Raw genomic sequence first — 23,198 nt, forward strand, 5'->3', positions numbered from 1 at the left:
CATATACAGTACAGCTAGAAACCAGCATTACACCTGACACGACTGACTCTAAGCAAGTAAGCAATGTGAAATCAGGACTATGTAAGCTGAGCACTTAAACACATAAAGATCTATACATACTTATTTCAGATTGTGCCAATAGCTATAACATGCATATTCTGAATCCTACTTTCCACTTTGAATATGGATTGGATTTGTAGTCCTAATACAGTGGTTTTCAGTATACCTTACTTTTAATTCTACAATGAATGGCAACAATGGCTGACCTTTTTGGGCTCAGAAGCTAAGTAGGGTCAATCCTCCTTGGTATTTGACATCAGACTACTAAATACCATGTCTGCAGAATACACTGGGAAATAAAACTACCTGAAAAAGCTTCTGAATTGTTGCCAAAAAATTACGTAAGCATGTCCTGTAAGTCAAAATATACTTTAAAACTTTAGAACTTGTAATTACACATCTGTGGAAAAAAGCAAAACTACCTAATTTTTAAAATTCTTACTAAATCACTGTGCAGTATAATTCAAAATGATTATTCTACTGTTTTGTTTCTTGCTTGTTTTGTTTCTAAATATAAACCATCAATGCTAAAATACACAAGAGGTAAGACAAGGAAAGGAACTAAAGTAATCAGAACATTACCTGACTTGTTTCTATCATGTTCAATGGGACTATGTGCATTTCCTATGTAAGGACTAAAGGGCTGACTACTGAAAAGATTATCACACTGTAGGCTGTGGCAGAGTTTCTCCAAGAAGCGCAGAACAAAAGATGCACTATTCACAGAAGGAAGATTGATGGCATGTTTCTCCTCATCAAAAGAGGCTGTCAGTAAAAAGATTTTTAAAAATACCAATATTATTACATACAATGAAATATCACCAGTGCCTAACAGAAGCTATCTCCCTTTTAATGAATCCTAGGAATAAAAAGAAGGCAGCAGTTTTTGTACTTTTTCTCTACAAGAGGTTTTGGACCATTTGCAGTATCTCTATGCTAATCAATGTGCATTTGTTTTGCCAAGTTTGAAAAGCACATTTTTAAAAGCTATTAATTTTCAAGAATGCAAAGAGTTCATAGGGCTCCTCCCTATCTATCTGAAAATATACATTCCTTTGGGATATTGGGAATGATTAGGAGCACCAGCCCATTTCTACTACCCTATGGCCAGTACTGCAAATCTGAAACTATTTGTTTTATATTTGGGGATGGATGGGCAATTGATTCCCAGCCTGGAAAAGCACAATGACCAAGACTGAGAACTCTTGTTCCACTGTCATGATATTAAACATTAATTTGAAATCAATGTGTCTTCTAGAAGATTCAATTTAATAATGTTAGATATAAGGTGTGATAGCTTAACCACAGAAAACTGTCTCATCTGGCATTAATATAATGTAATAAAGTAAGGCAGCCTTTTTTTAAATCCCAGAATTATAAACAGGCATCCAAATGACTGCTTTTGCTAGAAACAGTGACAAGGAGCAATTCTAATTTAGAACTAGAGAAATATTGACACTATAAGGCAGACAGCAATTATACCTATGTAGAATTCTGACTTTTCCAAAACAGCATTCAGCTAAGATATAAGCTCATTGTAGGAAACAGAACACATTCACAGTTTTGGATCAAATATTTTCATATAAAGCAAAAGGAATAGAGGTGCTTTTGCTTTTAAATTATAACAGAAAATATTTTTTCTGATTATTTTGGGAGATATGACAAATGTAAGACAATTTAAATATAACTTATTTAAGAATAAAGAAAGTTAGAGGTTCCGTCATTACCAAGCATATAGAGTTTTTATTGGCTTTCAAAATATTGATTCTGCTGTCTGAGTTTTTTTAAAATACTGATTTATTGTGGTTAGTTTACAAGAATCATTGACTAATTTTATTGCATATACAGTTAACAACAGGCCAGAAGTCTGCCTTATTCTCCATGTCAACATTACAAATGAGTTTCACTCTTCTTGGATGAGAAGCAAAACATCTTCAAGGAAAAACAAAGAACGTTGCCTTAAAAAAAGCACCTTTGGAACAACCATGACCTGAATGAATGAGAATCTCCATAGACATTCTTAGCAGAAAATAAGCCAGAGTTGCTGATTTGTTGTTCACAAATGCAATCTATGCACAAAGTTGAAGTCTAAATATAAATCAGAAAAAATAATGTACCAGTAATTATCTCTCCAGCATGATGCCCAGCCCTGAGGAATCCAAAGACAATTTTTGATTGATAAGCACAATCTATACAAGCTTGGACAGCCTGCTGAAGTACTACATTCACAGGACCTGGTCCAAAGTGATCAGGAAGCTGCTGAATTTTCTTTTTATCAAGATGAGGCCCAGAATTTCCATGCTTGTTAACATAGACACAAACTGAAAAATAAAACAAAACACAATGTAGAATTCATCTTTATCTACCTTCTTAAAGGCATCCCAGACATAAAATTTAGGTTCTGACAAATGAACAAATAAAACTCATCTTTGTCTACCATTTTTCTTACCCAAGAAATTCTTGCTTTAATTTTCAACACCAAAAGAACTGGAATCCCAAAATTTCACTTACAGGGTACATTCAGATGAACCATAATGTCCACCTTGAGTACATGTTCACATTTATTGCACTTCTAATCCTGTTTGTTTGCTACATTTTCCAGAATTAAAGAGAAAATAGAATCCCTTCAATCTAAACTATCAGTCTTCATTTTGTTCTCCTTTATCAAACATCTGCTCCCCTCATCCCTCCCCAGAGATTTGACTTCCAAAACCTTACAGGGAGTATGCAAGTATTTTGTCAAAATTACATTGAATGCATTGACAGCATAGAATCTTGAAAAAAGTTGTCTACAATTTAAAGCAAAACAACTAAACAGCTGGACTAAAAAAGAATCAAAGATGCCAAACAATGATTAGCAGTGGGAAAGAAATTATTTCTTTCTGCTCTGCTAAAATAGAAAGATAAAAAGGTTGTTTAGAAAAAATGATATAGGGACAAGGATAATAAAGGTACACATAGCCAGGAAACACAATCAATGGGGATAAAAAAGAAAAGGGAACTTTGAAAGCAAATTATAGAAGTTGGAAGGAACATGTAAGACGGTAAAAGAAAAATGTGGAAAAGTCACTTAGTAGTTGCACAGAAATTTAGAAAACAAGAAAATAACTGTGAAAAAATAAATTATTGTCAGGAAATCAGACATAGAGAAAATACACAGATATACTAAAGAAAGTTAGATGAATAATGCTATTTTCTCCTAAAATTTTCTGCTGATCCTTAGTGAAATAGAAAATAATGCCACAGAAGAAACTAGCAGATTTCCAAAGATGCACAACCTGAGTTCCATTTAACAGTATAATTAAAAATATAAAACAGTATAATGTTTAATACACACCGGCGCTTGCATAAAGTATTGCTTTAAAAATTGATAACACATATTCTATATTTTTCAAATTGATGTAAAATGGGAATGCGTATCCAGTGCAAAGCCTCATAGCTACTTTCAGACTTTCTTTTGTGCTTCTAAAACACTGTAGTACCTTAGAGTAAATCATCAGAATTTCACCCCGTGAGATTTTATTAAATAGATAAATTTACCTGTGGAAATAACAGCTGATGTACCAGTGATAGCAGGTGCCTCTCTGTATATTGGGAGGCTGCTATTGTCGACTTTTGCAGAAATAGGAGAAAAGGCGAGGTATTGCATTGCTATGTTTTTTTTCTGTTGAAAAATCATATATTTTATTACATTAAACATATTTTTGCATATAGTCAAATCATATTTAGGTCAATATCAGTTGACACAAAATTCTGATACAGTGTATTATTGAATGCTGTCAAACGAGCATAAAATATGTTGCTGTAGATTTAGAGTTTATTCCTGATCTGAGATTCTCCAGAAGAGGCAGAAATATGATCTCAGCTAGAACTAGCAACTAGATGAGAGCTTTCAGAAGCCAGGCCATCACATAAAACGACAACCAGTCCTATATTGAAAGAATCTTTGGCAGATTTAGCCAACTGTTATAAATATCTGCCTCAGCAAATTTTTAAAACTAGAGTGTATAAATATAGTAAATGTCCTTTTGACCACTTATAGAAACATGCTTATAGAATGCTTATAAACATGCTTATAAACATGTTTATAGAAACATGCTCATCTATGGGACCACTATTCTATTCCAATTTTCTTTAAATACCTCCCACTGAAAGGAAGTTTCACTAAGTTAAAATATTGTGTGTGTGTGTGTTTCGTATAAAATTGATCAAGTTTAACTTATCTGCATTAAAGAAACAAGGAGACAAAGAAAATATGAAGACTTGGGGGGGGGGCAGTCACTTTAGGATTAAGAAAAATTAGTAGCTCAGGAAGACAGATTTTAAACCCTGGCAATTTAAGACCAAGTAAATATGCCAATGCTGTTAACACATTAAAATAATAAAATCTGTAATTTATAAATCATATTCTGCATTTGGACAGCAATAGAACACTTTGGAAACAGCTTTCAAAAATAATAAATCTAGGAAAAGTAGATTTGGTAAAGAAACTTTCACACATGGGGCAGGAGAATGCAAGTTATTAATCAATAAAACAGACTAATCACACATATGATAAAAATTTATACTAACTTTTCTTCCTGGTTTTAAGTCTTTTTTCCTTTTTTTGAGGTTTTCCTTGTGAGAAATGTTTTTGACTACCGGAATATTTTTAGGAGACTGGACTTTCCTAAGGACGGTGGATGGAGCCAGTGGTTTTGCCCGAGGAAGTTTCCTGCCTCTGGCAGTTGGAACAGGTGAAGCTGATTTCGGTGGAGACTGCATTGAGCTCCGAGTTCCTTTGGAAGGAGAGGTCTGTGCTTTGATATTATTCTTTGTGCTAGAAACTGTGGAAAGACACATGGACCATCTTTATGGATTGTTAAAGTAATATCCAACCAAAAGGATCCTCAAATATTTTTTTAAATTCAGTAATATTTTAAAAGAGGTTTACAATCAATCATGAATTAATTTTTGACTAACTTATTTTAGCGCATGCTCTCAAAAGCCCAGTTGGGCTTATTACCAGGAGATGTCTTATTTTCAGGGAAACAGGGTAAGTGAAATGAACCTCACTGGATCAAGAGAAACTGTGCCTCAGATGATCGCGTGACTCAGCTGGGCATGGGGGGGGCAGGGATTTTTGCTACCAGTTCTCCGAACCACCTACCACCATCGCTACCGGATCGGGCAATCCAGTCCGAACCGGGAGCATTTCACTCCTGATTAGCAGGCACTTTAAGAATTAAATACATATAAATAATAAACAATGATAAGATTATGCATTACTAAATACATTTCTTTTATTCCCACACTACTAATTAATTACCAGCATGCATTTTACACTTAAGTTGCTGTTTAATATGTTTTGTCTTTTTATTTAAAAATAAGACAAAAGAAATACTTCTTATGGTATGTAGCATTTAGATGGGATCTATAAAGTTGACTCAAGCAGAACTTAACCCTATATAATCACCATGTATAATTTGACATTAGTTTTGACAAATTAAAAAATGATTAACAATAATTAGCCCACTTTGCTTGAAAGTCAGCAATATTTATAAAATAAGTACCGATAAGTACACAAAACATGTAGGGACAAGAAGTACAAAATAAGCAAAATGAATAAACATAACCCTTAATAGTTCTATCAGTTTTAAAAGTGGTTATACAAGACAAATCAATACAGCAAATATACAAGTAATTATTACACTATGCAGATACACACAAATACATCTCAAGAACAAAGCAATAAATCTGTTTGAAATACCGTAAGACTGATTTCTTTATAACATATCTGGTAAATACATATCTGGTTCACATTTATGTGAAGCCGCTGGGTGAGATCATCCGTGGTTTCGGGGTGAAGTACCATCAGCACGCTGACGACACTCAGCTGTACATCTCCACCCCGGACCACCCCAATGATGCCCTTGAAGTGATGTCCCGGTGCCTGGAGGCCGTGCGGATCTGGATGGGGAGAAACAGACTCAGGCTCAACCCATCCAAGACCGAGTGGCTGTGGTTTCCGACATCCCGATATAGTCAGTTGGTGCCATCACTGACTATTGGGGGCGAGTCATTGGCCCCCACGGAGAGGGCTCGCAACTTGGGTGTCCTCCTGGACTCACGGCTGTCTTTAGAAGAGCACATGACGGCCGTGGCCAGGGGGAGTTTTTATCAGGTCCGCCTGATTCGCCAGTTGCGTCCCTTTCTGGATCGGGACTCATTAAATATGGTCACTCATGTTCTCCTCACTTCCCGCCTGGACTACTGCAATGCTGTCTACATGGGGCTCCCCTTGAGGAGCACCTGGAGGCTCCAGCTGGCCCAGAATGCGGCCGCGCGGGTGGTTATGGGAACAACGTGGCGCTCCCATGTGATCCCCCTCCTGCACGAGCTGCACTGGTTCCCGGTGGTCTTCCGGGTGCGCTTCAAAGTTTTGGTTACCACCTTTAGAGTGCTCCATGGCATCGGACCGGGGTATTTACGAGACCGCCTTCTGCTACCAATAGCCTCTCACCGATCAGTACGCTCCCATAGAGAGGGGCTCCTCAGGGTGCCGTCGGCCAAACAGTGTTGGCTGGCGGCCCCCAGGGGGAGAGCCTTCTCTGTGGGGGCACCTACCATCTGGAACGAGCTCCCCCCAGAGATACGGAGGATCCCGGACCTGCGCACGTTTCGTCTGTGCTCTCAAAACTTTTTTATTTCAGCAGGCTGGCCTGGCCTAACTCTCCTCTTTTAAATTTTTAATTCGTGATTTTATAAATTGGATGTTTTAATCTGTGTTTCGGCCAAAATATTTAATAATTTTAAGGGATTTTTAATATTTGTATTATCTGTATTTTATCTTGGCTGTTCACCGCCCTGAGTCCTTCGGGAGTAGGGCGGTATAGAAATTTGATAGATAGATAGATAGATAGATAAATAAATAAATAAATAAATAAATAAATAAATAAATAAATAAATACCAATTGTTAAAAGTTATATAGTATGAAGATGTATGGGTTACTGTTGTATTATTACTAGCCAGATTATTGTAAAATATCAAAAGCTGTTAGACCAACAAATTTCAAAACACAAAGGAAACAATTTTCAGTGTCAAAAAAGTATATGTGATGAACCAGGGCACGGCACAGAGATAACACAAACAACTGGCAATTCAAATCGATCCTTTATTGCTCCAAATTTCCCCAAACGCTCCCACGTTTCTGGCAAGTCCCAGAGCAAAGTGATAACAAACCCCCACACAAACCTCAAGTAGCCTCTGGCGGCAATTAGTCCAGCCCAGGGCTGTCTTCACCAAGGCTGCACAGCAATAAATCCAAATTTATTTGGCAAATCAAGGAGTTCAGGAAGCAAAAGATCCAGGTAATTAGTCCAGAATGCCAGAAGGAATGCAAGGACTCTTGGAAAGTTCAAACACCAGCATGCAACGCTTCAGGAACTCGGCATTTGTTCCCGACAAATGCCCACAGCGTCTCCTTAAGTCTCATTCCCCAGGTATGCCTTGTGAAGATGGGCGGGGCACTCTTCCCCCAAGTAGCCTGCTCAGTCTGCGCTATTCACACATTCTCTCCACTCTCCGAGCCCTTGGATCAGGAGGGGGTGGTCCTTGCTCCTCACCTGAGTTCTGTCTCTCATGTTCATCCTGCCTCTGTTCCTCCCTGCCTACAATCTGTCCTAATCCTGAAAGTCTCTGGCCTTCCCCATTTTCTTCCGAAGACAATGAAGCCGCCCCCTCAATCTCTGTCACTCAGGTTGCAGCTCGTCTTCCCCCACAGATTCAGGCTCCAACAGGGGCATGACAGTATAGAAAGACATGTTTCAAACTTTTACACATACATATTTGCATTTGATTTCCCTTCAGGGATTGCTGTGTACAGCATATTTGCGTATATCTGTTCTTAACGTACAGATATAATAAATCTCCTAAAATGCCATATAGTTTCTTTTTCCTAATATGTATGTATGTATTCAAAAACAGAAAATTATTATTATTCTCTCTTTTTAAATATATATATATATATATATGCCACTAAACAGATTCAGAAGTAAACTAACAGGAACTTTTTTTTAGAAGACCTAAGGGAAGAAAAGGCACAAGGGTCTGAAATGTTGTTCTAGCAAATCAGGGGAAAGTTATTTGCATTTGTTGACTTATGAGGGGAAAAAAGGAGGGGAACAAAGTGGAATGTAAACTGTTAAAGCAATTTACATATTGTCTATAGCAGAGGTGTCAAACTCAAGGCTCACAGGCCACATCCAGCCCACAATGTGGTTATATCTAGCATGCAGAGCCACCCTAGAAACAGTGGACAGACCAGCAGTGCCACAGCCCAGCCCAGGTCGACCTGGCGCTGATCTACAACCTGTGGTGGCCATCTGGGCCAGAACATGGTCGGCCTTAGATCCGTGAGGCTGCCCCTGCCCTGCCCCCTGGGCATGTGCAGAGGCAGCAAGCGCACATGGGGCCGGGCGTTCCCGGGGACCATCTTGCCCCACAGGCTGACCATGTTCTGAATGCTTCCCTTTCACCCAGGATGTGGGTGCTTGCCGCCTCCTGTGCACATGCCCAGTGGTTGGGGCAGAGGCAGCAGAATGGTCTCTCACTGGCTGTAAGGGGCTGTGTGGGTTGGATCTAAGGCTGACCATGTACCAGCCCGGATGGCTGCTCTTCCTCCTCCTTTCCTTCTCCAAGTTATTTCCAAGTTCTGGCATGTGCATGCATGTAAGTTTTTAATTCCCAGATCTTTGAATAGTTGGTGCTAGAGATTTATTGCTGGCAATGAGTGCAGGTTGATTGGTGCTGGAATTTGGCAGAAAGAAGGGGGTGCCTGAATGTGGTTTTATTTTATTTTTCTGGGGGGGGGGGGTCAGGGAAGCCATATAGGCCCCTCAAGGCGGGCGGGAGTGGAGGACAGACTGGAAATATGCAAAGAGAATGGGGCAGCTCCCATTCATTTGTGGTTCATAGGTGGGAGGGGCGAGCAAACAAACAGGGAGTTTTTTGTTTCTGTTTCTTCTTTTTTTTAATTTGCCATGGCTGCTTCTGGGCCTCTTGGCAACTTTTTATGTCCTTCGTCCCAAGTTCATTCATTGGGAGGGGGGCTGGGGGAGGAAATTGAAATCGGGGAAGAGGAAGGAAATCTCTCGTAGAAGGGGGTGTCTGTATTTGGGGAGGAAATTGGAATATGCAGCTGGGAGAGAAGAATCAGCATTGGTGTTCTTGAATTGTGAGCTCTTAGGAAAGTATCCCCTCCTTGTCTGTTGCAAACAGCCATTTCCAGTGGGGGAAAACAGGACAAAGCAGACTGGGGAAAATATTTTCCTTTGCTATATTTCAGTCTTAATTAGATCATGGCAGGGTTCCTACAGGAGAGCCCTCTTAAGGATTATATATTAATAGAAAAGCAACTAAGGTACCTCTGTTCCTAAATGCTAAAGCTGTTGCACATAAAAAACAGAGGAGCTCTGGTCAACTATCAGAGCCACCATTTTGACAGTTTTGCTGTACTGTTGTCTGTGGTCCCCCACTAAATATAAGCATGAGATAAACTGAGCCTGGTTTGTTCTCAGTCTTTTAAGTAGCCGTAAAATACTAGCAAAAGTGGCATTTGATCACAAGGCAAGGAGGCATCGAGAAATGTTTCTCCTTTTACATTTGCACATCCAAGAAGGAAAGGGGAAAGGGAAAGACAAGAAAAAGAAGGAAAGAGGGGAAGAGCAAGGAAGAAAAAAGAAGGAAAGGGGAAGAAAGAAGAAAGAAAGGAGAAGGAAGAGGGAAGAGGGAGAGGGAAGGAAAAAGGAAGGAAGGAAGGAAGGAAGGAAGGAAGGAAGGAGGGTGGGCGGGAGGAAGGGAGGGAGATTAAAATAAGAGGGAGGGAGGGTCTGAGGGAAGTTCTGCTTTACCACTTGGCCACCAGCAGCCCTGCTGCCCTTTTGCCATTACCTTATCCCCTTCTCCTGACCTCTCCTGGTGGTCTCCCATCCTATCGCTGAGGATGCTTTGGTTACAAAACTGGGTCTCTTCGCAAGGAGTGGGACTGAGCCTCCCTCTGACCCACATACTTTGCCCTCTCACACACACCATAAGCAACCTGGCCAAGGAGAGTGATTACAGCAGCAGTAGTCTTAAGGAGGAGGTAAGTGCAACCAAGCATCCCCTTGGGGAAGCGTGGCTGGGCTGGGCTGTGAGGTCCTGGTGCCCTCAGTCAGTTTGAGGACTGACTGGACACTTATCCTCTGCTGCCCTGAAAGGGACGGCGAGGCTCCTCTGGTGTACAAGGGTTTGGTGCTTGCTATGCTCTCGCTTTCCTCCACTAGAAACAATGGATCCCCCCAGTTCCGCCCAGGCCACCACAGGCATCCCTCGCCATGAGCAACATAGACCCTGGCCACGCCCCCTCGCCATGCCCATCCCCCCCTCCCATGGTCAACAACTCTGATGCGGCCCTAAATGAAATAAAGTTTTACACCCCTGGACTATGGGCTCTATTAACAGTGACCATGAGTCCCCTAGTTCTACTTCCTTCACTCTGCCTCTAGGATAAGAGCAAATGTTAGAGGGGTCAGAAATTTAGAAAGCATTGAAAAGACATGCAAAAAAATTCAGCTACCGACCAGTACCTGCAGACAAATTTTTCCCAAGGAAAGAACAGGAACTAAAAATCCTAAAACAACAGGATTACTTTAAAAGAATATGTTTTAAAAAGTCAATGTATTAAAAAGAGAAAATGGCACATCTCTTTGAAATTAATAGTGTCTAGATATGTAGCACTCTCTGTTTATGTATTATCAACAATCCCAAAGAACAACTTAAATTTTAAACGTTTTAAATTGAAATTGCCTGAAATTACTAAGGCTATTAACGCAGCCTCCAGAAAACACTAAACTGGTACACAAGAGTGCAGAGTTTCAATAGCACAATATTGTGTTATTCTTTAAATTAATGTATAATATCAAGCAGGATGTATCAATCCCTTGGCTTTCCACTAAGGAGATAAGCTATATTTGCACAATTGCCTTTTAAATGACTTTTAGTTGTTCTGTATTTTAATGTTCTGATATGACCTTTTAAACTGTTCTTAGTTAATTCTACTAGCTAGCTTTATATCCTGAAGAATATCATACCCATATCTCATATGATCACAAGCTATTTATATGAGTCCACACCAAAAAAAAATTCTACATATTGGAATATTATTTTTATGTATTACTTTAAGATCCATATTAAGATCATTCAATACAACCAGCATAAACTACCTACTTCTATTGTCAGTTAACATTCCATTTGGGTACAGAAGATAGGAAAAGAAAAGAGACCCAGTTGAGTCTGCCTTACAAATAGCTCCATTTAATCCATTTCTTGAATTTTTAATACAGCTAATATCTAGGTTACAAGCATTCCCTTAGCAACCGTTTGAAGTTACGCAATAAGCACCCCCTAGCATTTGTGAACAAGGCCCCAAACTATGAATCTTGCAGCACCACAGCAGTTGTTCGCCCTTACAAACAACCACAGAGGCTCTGCAACATTTGTCCTGCACGTTGCCAGTCGAAATGTAGCTTCTGAGGGGTGGATCTGCCCCTCAGAAGCTCCGTTCAGGCATCCAGAAGCTGTGCCTGGCATGTTGCTGGCCGAAATGGAGCTTCTGAGGAGTGGATCCGCCCTTCAGAAGCTCAGTTTGAGCATCCAGAGGCCTCCCCTAACCTGTTGCAGGCCAAAATGGAGCTTCCAGGGACCAAGGAAGGTCCGCAGAGGGCCGAATGGTGCGTCAGAGAGCTGGATTCGCCCCTCAGAAGCTCTATTTCGGCCAGCAACTTGCTAGGCGAGGCCTCCGGAGGCCCAAACGGAGCTGCAGAGGGGCACATGCAGCTGAGGCAGGAGAGGAGACTGCTTGCTAGATCTTCACAAGGTAAGTGACTCGGTGTAGCAGGTTGGGGGGGTGGGAAGCAAGTGTGGGGAACATGAGGTATTTCAGTGGGTCGGGGAGACCTTGGGTGGTCTTAGGCAGGTGGCCTGTTCCATCAGTAGGCCCCCACATGGCCTTCCCCACCCTGAAATACCTCATGTGCACTTAACGAGCCTCACATTCGTAACTTGAGGACTACCTGTAATATTGGTTGCTAAACAGACTACAATATTTGTTTAAGAATGTGTGCCTGACTTTAATTGATTTTACTGCCCTTACTTTTAAAAATGCTTATATAATGTACTCAGCATGAAAAAAATATTCCAAATAAATAAATGGTCGTGCAGTTCAACTTCTTTATTTCATTTGAATACAGTTAATTGACAAATTGGACAAACGAAAGTTCCCCTCTCTCATACATACCATATTTTTCGGAGTATAAGACGCACCTTTCCCCCCCAAAAAAAGTGTTGTGTTCCTCCAGCAGCCTGCAGACCTGGCAGCGGAGTCAGACAGTGAGGAGGCTGAGGAGGACAATGTGCCAGTTCTGGAGTCAGGGGAAGGCCTGGACAACGGCTCTGCATCAGAGGCAGAGATGGGGCCAGGGCCATCTGGGAGCAATGCGCGGACTCCGGACCCTCCAGAGGCGGACAGCAGAGAGGCAGAGGAACAGGATGTGAAGAGCTGCCAGAAGGCAAAAGCAGCTGAAGCAAAAAGGACGACTCGGGAATAAGGCCAGAAGATGATTGTCCACTCTCATAAGGCTTAAAAAAAAAGCAACAAGTCTTTGGGTTCTTTATAGAAAAGCAACATTGATTCCAGTGCTTCTTATCAGCGTCTCTTGAACTTTGGGGGGGGGGGGGTTGCCAAGAAAAGCCTTTGGCAGGTTGTTGACATCAAAGTTTGGTGATAAGTCCAAAGAATAGGTTTTGGACTAAAGCTGAGAATGAATTAATTTTCAGCTGTTTTAATAAAATAAGTTTGTTCAGGACTGAATTGTGTTTGGTAATCACTACTTGGGCCTCGGTCACAACAGTTTGCTTTTCTACCAAAAGAGGCTAATTGCCAACAAAACTTTCTCACGATGGAGCAGCTCCCTGTCGAGAACGCACAGCTTCAGCAGCAATTAGCTTTGTTAGCTGCACAGATGGCTCAGCTCCAAGCTCCAACTGCACCCCCTCCCCGTAGAAAATGTCCCGTTTCTGTGCCAGACAAATTTGATGCCAATCAGGCCATGTTTCCTGTTTTTATGGGACAATACTAGCTTTTCATCAGTCTGAGAACTGAGGACTTCCCCACTGACTGGGATAAAGTGAGGTTTATAATCAGCTTGCTCTCTGGCTCTGCAGCTTGCTGGGCCACGCCCCTGCTGGTCCAGGCTAGACCTCTGTTGGATGATTTCAGAGGATTATTGGAGGAGTTGCAGGATGAGCTGGTCCGGGTTGATATCCCTCCGACGCTCAAAGCGCTGGTCCATCTGTGCCTTAAGATCAATGCCCAGTTGCAGATACGGACCAGTCGCCGTGCCTGCCAGGAGACCCAGGTGGTACCAGTTGTGCATGAGACCCCGGCTCCACAGGAGGAGCCCATGGAAATAAGCACAGCCAGACCCTGTCTGTCGATGAAAAATAGACAACAATCAGGGGGGTTGTGCTTGTATTGCAGGGAACCCAGGCACCTGGCCGCCTCTTGCCCCAAGAAGTGATGAGGAGAGTCAGTGCCTGGGCCTGCCCCAAAACTACAGAAAACCCTGTTGGGAAATGCCCCGAGTCCGATCTAGGGGAGATCCTGGGTTGGGCGCATAACAACACCAAGTCACGCCCAGCGGGCATGGAGCCCAAACCCCCCGGCACTTGATTTTGGCGGCAAAAGTGTTCTTGTCCAATAGTCTGCAGGCGATTCCGGCTCACGCCTTGGTTGACTCCAGAACTACAACTAACTTTATGGACGCAGCATTTGCAGCCAAATATGCAGTCCCTAAGAGTCCAGTGGATCCTCCTATGCTTGTGGAGACCACTGATGGCCGGGTGCTTCTGTCTGGTCCTATTACGGCTGCCACACAATCCTTGTGCCTGGCCATCGGGTCTCATAAGGAGGCTATTGAGTTTTATATTCCCTCCAGCCTGCATTTTCCCGTGGTTTTGGCCTTGCCTTGGCTCCAGACACACGACCCGCAGATCTATTGGTCCCAGAACTTTATCTCTTTTCCGAGCCTGCAATGTGTGAACCACACCCACCAAGTCTGCGCAGGACAGCTGAAGGGTCCAACCAGGGTGTCCTTGCCTTCCAATCTCGAGGACTTTGCTGATGTTTTCAGCTAACAGGAGGCAGACCAATTGCCCCCGCACCAGCCATACGACTGCCCCATTGATTTGATTCCGGACGCACCACTCCCAGTGGGGCCTTTCTATTCGATGTCGGACCCTGAGTTGGCTGCATTATGGGTCTTTGTGGACAAAAACCTGGCTCGGGGTTTTATCCGGCCCTCGTTGTCGCCATTGTCCGCCCCGGTCCTGTTCGTGAAAAAGAAGACCAGAGACTTGCGGCTTTGTTGCGACTACCGCAAGTTAAATGCCATCACAGTGCATAACTGGTATCCTCTGCCCCTTATTCCCGAACTCTTGAAACAGCTTCGGGAGGCTATCGTTTTCACTAAATTGGACTTGTGAGGGGCTTATAATCTTTTTTTTTTAAACAAGTTTTATTGGTTCCCCCCCCCCCACATTCACCCACATCTTGGCAAAAACTGTAATTGAGTAAAATGTATCTGAATTTGATTAATTCTATAAGATAAGATATAGCCAATACTCTGTTCAAAAAAGAGAAGGGGCTTATAATCTTGTTCGGATCCATCCTGGGGATGAATGGAAGACAGTGTTCGGCACCCGTTACAGACATTTTGAGTATACGGTCATGCCATTTGGGCTGACCAATGCTCCTGCCGTCTTCCAACATTTCATGAATGACATTTTAGGGACCTCTTGGCAATTTTGTCGTAATTTATTTAGACGACATTCTGATCTATCTCCTTCCTGGGAGAGTCACCAACAGCACTTCCGTCTGGTCCTTCAACGTCTTCGGGAGCATCTGTATGGAGAAATGCCAGTTTTTCCAGTCCACCATCAAGTTCCTGGGGCATCGCATGTCTCCAGAGGGCATTGCCATGGAGCCGAGCAAGGTGGAGTCTTTGCGTAGTTGACAACCTCCTCGGCGAGTGAAGGATCTCCAGCGCCTCCTCGGATTCGCCAACTATTATCGGACATTTATCCCCGGCTTTGCTGCCTTGACCGTGCCCCTCACTAGGCTTCTGTAGGAAAAGGTCCCATTCCGGTGGGGTATCCCCGAGCAGCAGGCATTCCAGGCCTTGAAACAGGCCTTCATGAAGGAGTCTATCTTGAAGCATCCTGACCCCCACCATCCACTTGTGCTGGAAGCAGATGCATTGGATGTTGCTGTTGGTGCGGTGTTGCTCCAGGCTCTCACGTCCAGCGGTAACCTCTTCCCTTGCACATATTATTCGCAGAAGCTCAACCCTTTTGAGAGCAATTACACCATCTGGGAGAAGGAGTTACTGGCCATTAAGATGGTGTTTGAGGCCTGGAGACATCTTCTGGAGGGGGCCCGGCATCAAATTGAAGTCCGGACAGACCATAAAAACTTGGAGTTCCTACAGACCGCCTGGAAACTGAACCAATGGCAGATTCGGTGGTCTCTCTTCTTTGCCCAGTTCAATTTCCGCGTTAAGTACATCCCCAGTGGTTGCAACCAAAGGGCGGATGCGCTCTTGCGGAAACCGGAGTATTCCCACATCTAAGACCCGCTTCCGCTCGGACAGTGTTGCCTGTAGAGTCTTTCTCCATGGTTCAGGAACCAATGGACTTACGGGCTCAAATACGGGAAGCGCAGCGGCATGATGCTTACATGGAGCAATGGAAGGAAGAGGTAGGGCCCGCCTCTCCATGGATGTTTCAGAAGGAACTCTTGCGGTACTGAGACAGGCTCTATGTGCCGGTGGGGCCGCTCCGGGGACTTATCTTGTTGCAATGCCATGATAATCCTGCAGCGGGGCATTTCGGCCTCTTTAAGTCACTGAATCTAGTTTCTCACACCTTTTAGTGGCCCCAATTGCGACACAATGTCCAGGCTTATGTCACGTCCTGCGTTCACTGCCAACAGGCCAAGTCGGCAATGGGAGCCCTTCTAAGGCTACTCCAGCCATTGCCGACACCAGAGAGATCCTGGGGTGCCATTTCCATGGACTTCTTGACGGATTTGCCTCCATCTTCTGGATTCATGACCGTGTTTGTGGTGGTGGACATGCTGACGAAGGTGGTGCATTTCATTCCATGTCGTGGGTTACCGACGGCTCGCGCCACTGCCCGCATGTTTATCCAACATGTTTTCTGGCTGCACGGCCTACCTGATAGGGTTGTATCGAACCGAGGGGCTCAATTTACAGCCCTGTTTTGGAAAGGGCTGATAATGGCCTTGGATGTAAAAATCTTGCCTGTCATCGACACATCATCCGGAAACCGACGGCGGAACTGAGAAAGTTATTGGCATTCTGGAGCAATACCTGCGCTGCTTCGTGAATCAGCAACAAGACAATTGGTCAGATTATTTGGCAGTAGCAGAGTTCACGTTCAACAACTCGCAACACACCTCCACACAAACAACCCCTTTCCTGGCTAATGTGGGATATCATCCTCGATTCTTTCCCCTCACACAACTCAACTCCCTGGTGCTGGCGGGTAATGACTATCTGTCCGAGTTGCAGGCCGTCCATCAGTTGGTGCGACAGTATCTAGAGAAAGGCAAGGAGGACTACAAAGGAGTTGCGGACCGATTTCAGCGGGAAACGTTGCCATTGGCTTTGGGAGATCAGGTCTGGTTGTCCACCAGGCATCTTCCGTCAGATCAGCCGGTCAGGAACCTAGACCACTGGTACCTTGGTCCATTCCCTGTTGAGGCAGTTATTAACCCGGTCGCCTACCGCCAGACCTTGCCATGCTCGATGTATGTTCACCCCATCTTCCATAGATCCCTCCTTGTCCCAGAACAGCTGGCCTGTCTGCTCCGCCAATCTGACCATACCCAGCCAGCACCAAGTGACGAAGATGAACCACCCGAGTATAAGGTCGCCAGCATTCAGAACTCCCGGTGGCTAAAAGGATGGTTCCAGTACCTCATTGAATGGAAGGGATATGGGCCGGAGGACTTCACCTGGGAGGATGCAACCTCCATGCATGCACCTATATTGGTGAAAGTATTCCATGATCAATTCCCGTCACGGCCGCATCCGCATCGTCAGACCTGGGGGAAGGGCCCTGCAGTGAGGGATAGTGTTATGGTCTGCCAGCAGCCTGCGGACTTGGCAGAGGAATCAGACAGTGAGGAGGCTGGGGAGGACAATGGGCCAGTCCTGGAGTCAGGGGAAGGCCCAGACGAGGACTCTGCATCAGAGGCAGAGATGGGACCAGGGCCATCTGGGAGCGATGCATGGACTCTGGAGCCTCCAGAGGCAGACAGCAGAAAGGCAGAGGAACAGGGGGAGCCTGTTCCTAGTGCACGCATGCAAAGAGCTGCCAAAAGGCAAGAGCAGCTGAAACAAAAAGGACGACTCGGGAATAAGGCCAGATGATTGGCCACTCCCATAAGGCTTAAAAGAGCAACAACAAGCCGTTGGGTTCTTTGTAGAAAAGCAACATTGATTCCAGTGCTTCTTATCAGCGTCTCTTGAACTTTTGGGGGGGGGGGTTTGCCAAGAAAAGCCTTTGGCAGGTTGCCAAAGACATCAAAGGTTGGCGATAAGGCCAAAGAATTGGTTTTGGACTAAAGCTGAGAATGAATTAATTCTCAGCTGTTTTAATAAAATAAGTTTGTTCAGGACTCAATTGTGTTTGGTAATCACTACTTGGGCCTCGGTCACAATAAAAAGAGGGTGAAAATCTGTGTGTGTTTTATACTCCAAATGTAGCCCCGCCCAGTTTCTCAAACAGAGGTTTCAGAGGCTGAAAAAAGCATCAGAAACAAAGTTTCAGAAAAGAAGCCCCCAAACAGAGCTTCGGAAAAGAAGCCCCCAAACAGAGCTTCAGAGGCTTTTTTTCTGAAACTGTTTCGAAGGCTTTCAGAGGCAGAAAAAAACAAAAAAAAAAGCAAGGCACAGAGCTCACAACCAAGAAACCTGTTGCTAAAATTCACCTATGGGAACAATTGATTGGGAGTATTCCGGGGGGGGGGGGTATTCCCCCTGCCAATCAGCTTTTTTCTTATTTTCCTCCCCAAAAACTAAGGTGCATCTTATAGTCCAAAAAATACAGTACATAAAAGAGGAGGAGAGAGAATGGCAGTAGGTAAGCTAAGCGATTGTCATTTCTTTAAAAATGAAATTATGGTTTATTAATGTATATGGATCCCTGGCATACCTAAACCAATATAGAAATTCTTACAATATAAAGCTGCATTTTATATAGTAAGCTGCACCAAAAGTGAAGGTTAAATGATTTTTAAAATCAAACCAGAGAAATACGTTTTTGTTGCATTTTATGGTATTTAGAATTTCAGAATACACACCATAAAGATGGAACCTTAAAAGCTTAATCAATCTTGTTAAACACAAACCACACAATTTTAATGCATAAAGATTCTTACCACTTTTTCCTGGTGGCTGTAGTGCATCCCCTGTTAAATCACACCATCCAACTGGAAAAATATCTCGAGAATCATATTTACACCAATAGTCAAATGCTCCACGCCAACCATCAAAGGTTATAAAAACTTCATCTCCTCTCACATCCGCAATGGTTGCAGGACATATTAAATAAGGATTTTTTCTGTCTATTGCTTCTAGCTTCATTCCAACCTTTAAAAGGTTTTGAGAAGGCTTTGGAGGTTCCTATCAAAATAAGAGAAAACAAGCAAATATATGCATCTGAAGCTTTTACTTAACCAAATTGTTACACATTTCTTATTTATGCTCCAAAGTATTACAATTTTTCCACCCATATCAATTTCTCAAGTATTCTTTTCTCAAAATGTCAAAAATTATATGCATTGAAGTTTTTTACATGAGCATAAAAAAACCCCCATGAATATTTTTACATTTTTGCGAATGCAATAAAGATTATATTAAAGCTATTATTAAAGGGACCTGTCAGACAATACAAAGTTCTATTATTTTATTAATGAAAAAGTTATTAGAAAAGCAAAATTTTCAAATATACCTCTTTCAATGTCAGAACTATGAATAGATCATTTACAATCTCTAACATGATACAAAATAGTGTGTTTGTAAACTAGCAGGAGACTTTAAGACAGCCATTGATACTTGAATAATGTGAATTTAATAGTTGTTCAAGTGACAACTTACTACTAGGAGTTTTGTTCTTTCTTAATCTTTTTGATTAAGTTCAGTGAATAGAAACTAATATTTTCTATTAACTTAAGTTATTAAGTTATATCTGCCTAATTTCTAAATCAACAGTTGCTTTTTTATATAAAGGTAAGTATATATGATACTGGCAATATGTGAAAAGCTGGCATTGTATAGAATGCCTAGGAAATCTATAGAACTGGTAGTAACAAATTTTACATTTCACCACTGGGCTGCAACATAACAAAATTGACAAAAGTGAAGGGGATCTGAATACTTTCTGAATGCACTGTAGGCATTATACAGATTGACAAGAATTATTTGGGAAAGGTATGAAAAAAGAGTCATGAAAAAGGTTACCATTACAGTTAGAGTTAACAAACCCTTGTCTAATCTTTTTTTTATTTAAAAGATGTAAATGAAAATGAAAGAAGAAATGCAAAATAAAGTACAGGACTTTGTTACCAAAAAAAAAAAAAAAAACCCCAAGAGAAAAAGACGAATATTAAATGACTTACTGCAACAAGGAAGGCTAGAATGGCATTTTAGCAGGAGTATTTTATAGTTTGCCAGTTTTCCTTTTGGCATTGCATTGAATGCCTAGGAAATGTATGAAATATTAAGCATGTCAGCCCTGAAGCTGGCCTGACTGAGGCCATTTTGAGACTTCAGTGCTAACACACTGGAGAAAAGGGACGGAGGGGGGAATAGAAACAGTTTGGCTTTGTAGTCAAAACAAAATATTTTCTCTTGGGAACCAAGGGTATTCCTGCAGGTGCTCAGAAGGAGGGGACTGGAGTCACCTAACAACTGGATAGTATCCTGATTGGACCATGTGACTGATTGTTTTGAGAAAGTGAAAAACTTTTACTTTTAATTTTAATTGGGTGAAAACTGTGGGAATAGTCAGAGTCAGTTTTCACCACCCTGTGCCAATATGACATATCCAATAAACTTATTCTTTGAGGAATTTACCTGCCTCAGTTTTGTTTGCTATGGGTATATTACTTGGAACCCTGACAAAGCATTTCATACTTCGATGTTTCATTTTTAGCATTCTATAGATTTCCTAGGCATTCTATAAGATGCCTAATTTCACACATTGAAGGTAACATATACAGTATATCACAGAAGTGAATACACCCCCTCACATTTTGTAAATATTTAAGTATATCTTTTCATTTGACAACACTGAAGAAATGACACTTGGCTACAATGTAAAGTAGTGAGTGTACAGCTTGTATAACAGTGTAAATGTGCTGTCCCTTCAAAATAACGCAACACATAGCCATTAATGTCTAAATTGCTGGCAACAAAAGTGAGTACACCCCTAGGTGATAATGTCCAAATGGGGCCCAAAGTGTCAATATTTTGTGTGGCCACCATTATTTTCCAGCACTGCCATAAACCTCTTGGGCATAGAGGTCACCAGAGCTTCACAGGTTGCCACTGGAATCCTCTTCACATGACGTCACAGAGCTGGTGGATGTTAGAGACCTTGCACACCTCCACCTTCCGTTTCAGGATGCCCCACAAATGCTCAATAGGGCTTAGATCTGGATACATGCTTGGCCAGTCCATCACCTTTATTCTCAGTTTCTTTAGCAAGGCAGGGGTCATTTTGGAAGTGTGTTTGGGGTTGTTATCATGTTGGAATACTATCCCGCAGCCCAGTCTACTGCTTCAGTATGTCACAGTACATGTTTGTATTCATGGTTCCCTCAGTGAACTGTAGCTCCCCAGCAGCCGGCAGCATTCATTCAGCCCAAGACCATGACATTCCCACCACCATGCTTTACTGTAGGCAAGACACACTTTTCTTTGTACTCCTCACCTGGTTGCCACCACACACGCTTGACACCATCTGAACCAAATAAGTTTATCTTGGTCTCATTGGACCACAGGACATGGTTCCAGAAATCCATGTCCTAAGTCTGCTTGTCTGCAGCAAAAAGTTTGTGGGCTTTCTTGTGCATCATCTTTAGAAGAGGCTTCCTTCTGGGACGACAGCCCTACAGACCAATTTGATGCAGCATGCAGCGTATGGTCTGAGCACTGACAGGCTGACCCCCCACCCCTTCAACCTCTGCAGCAGTGTTAGCAGCACTCATACGTCTATCTCCCAAAACCAACCTCTGGATACGATGCTGAGCATGGGCACTCAACTTCTTTGGTCAACCATGGCGAGGCCTGTTCTGAGTGGAACCTGTCCTGTTAAACCGCTGTATGGTCTTGGCCACCATGCTGCAGGCTCAGTTTCAGGGTCTTGGCAATCTTCTTATAGCCTAGGCCATCTTTATGTAGAACAACAATTCATTTTTTCAGATCCTCAGAGAATTCATTGCCATGAGGTGACTTCCAGTGACCAGCATGAGAGAGTGAGAGTGATAACACAAAATTTAACACACCTTCTCCCCCTTCACACCTGACACCTTGTACCACTAACTAGTCACATGACACCAGGGAGGGAAAACGGCTACTTGGTCCCATGTGGACATTATCATTTAGGGGTGTACTCACTTTTGTTGCCACCAGTTTAGACATTAATGGCTGTGTGTTGCATTATTTTGAGGAATAGCACTGTTATACAAGCTGTATACTCAGTACTTTACATTGTAGCCAAGTGTCTGTCAGACCTGGAAGCCATCTTTTACATTTGGGCCTTCAGGCCTGCCACATATTCTTCTGTGGGAAAATGGGAGGGGGGATTGCATAGAGTATGGGTGTCAAAATAACATTCCTTTCTCAGAGAGTCAAGGACCCTTTGCCCTGGCACCTGGAGTTGGATGACTGGGAGGTGTGTCCAGTTTGGACGGTGGATGATTGGACCATGTGATGGACATAAGGGTGCTGGACAGGGACTTGAACTTTCACTTGGGTGGGGAAAACTTGGAAACTTTCAGATTCGGGTTTTCTCAGATGTGCCAATATGACATCTTCAATAAAAAGGAACTTTGAGGAAACTCAAGCCTTGGACTCTTCTTTCGTTGGGGGTGTTACTTGGAACCCTGACAGTGTCATTTCTTCAGTGTTGTCACATTTATTTATTTTTATTTTATTTATTTTAATTTATTTTGTATACCGCCCTTCTCCCGAAGGACTCGGGGCAGTGAACAGCCAGCAGATAAAATACAGAAAATACAAAAATTAAAACAATATTAAAAAACTAATTAAATTAATTTGGCCCACAGTTAAAACACCCCCATATTAAAAACCCATAATTTAGCAATTTAAAATTAAAGCAACTTTAAAAATATGGTCAGGTCAGCCCTGCTTGATGAAACAAAAACGTCTTTAAGGCACGGCGGAAAGTGCACAGATCCAGGATCCGCCGTATCTCCGGGGGCAACTCGTTCCAGAGGGTCGGTGCCCCCACAGAGAAGGCTCTCCCCCTGGGGGCCGCCAGCCGACATTGTTTGGCCGATGGAACCCTGAGGAGCCCCTCTCTATGGGAGCGTACTGGTCGGTGGGAGGCTACTGGCGGCAGAAGGCAGTCTCGTAAATACCCAGGCCCTAAGCCATGGAGCGCTCTAAAAGTTGTAACCAATACCTTGAAGCACACCGGGAAAACCACTGGGAGCCAGTGCAGCTCACGCAGGAGAGGTGTTACATGGGAGCGCAGAATCGCCCCCATCACCACCTGCGCGGCCGCATTCTGGACCAGTTGGAGCCTCCGGGTGTTCCTCAAGGGGAGCCCCATGTAGAGAGCATTACAGTAGTCCAAGCGGGACGTGATGAAGGCACGAATGACAGTGCGTAAGACATCCCGATCCAGAAAGGGATGCAACTGGTGGATCAGGCGAACCTGATAAAAAGCCCCCCCGGCCACAGCCGTCATATGCTCTTCCAAAGGCAGCCGTGTATCCAGGAGG

At 43.0% G+C, this 23,198-nt stretch overlaps 2 protein-coding genes across 2 annotated transcripts in view; one reads left to right on the forward strand and one right to left on the reverse strand.

Moving 5' to 3' along the window:
• Window positions 1-2,184, forward strand: part of RAI2 (retinoic acid induced 2) — a 98,232-nt gene extending 96,048 nt beyond the window's left edge. The window contains exon 6 of the mRNA XM_070943785.1: window positions 1,909-2,184. The gene's annotated coding sequence lies outside the window, so the exon portion shown is untranslated. The remainder of the gene's footprint in view (window positions 1-1,908) is intronic.
• Window positions 1-23,198, reverse strand: part of SCML2 (Scm polycomb group protein like 2) — a 75,155-nt gene that overhangs the window by 24,727 nt on the left and 27,230 nt on the right. Inside the window, exons 4-7 of the mRNA XM_070943784.1 lie at window positions 18,606-18,849; window positions 4,633-4,886; window positions 3,601-3,724; window positions 2,178-2,381 (exon numbers count right to left, since the gene is read on the reverse strand). Coding sequence (XP_070799885.1) covers window positions 2,178-2,381; window positions 3,601-3,724; window positions 4,633-4,886; window positions 18,606-18,849 — 826 coding nt within the window. The remainder of the gene's footprint in view (window positions 1-2,177; window positions 2,382-3,600; window positions 3,725-4,632; window positions 4,887-18,605; window positions 18,850-23,198) is intronic.

This window comes from Pituophis catenifer, unplaced genomic scaffold (assembly GCF_029215685.1).
Source record: "Pituophis catenifer annectens isolate HBS135680 unplaced genomic scaffold, rPitCat1.0.hap2 SCAF_4, whole genome shotgun sequence".
Lineage (NCBI taxonomy): Eukaryota > Metazoa > Chordata > Lepidosauria > Squamata > Colubridae > Pituophis > Pituophis catenifer.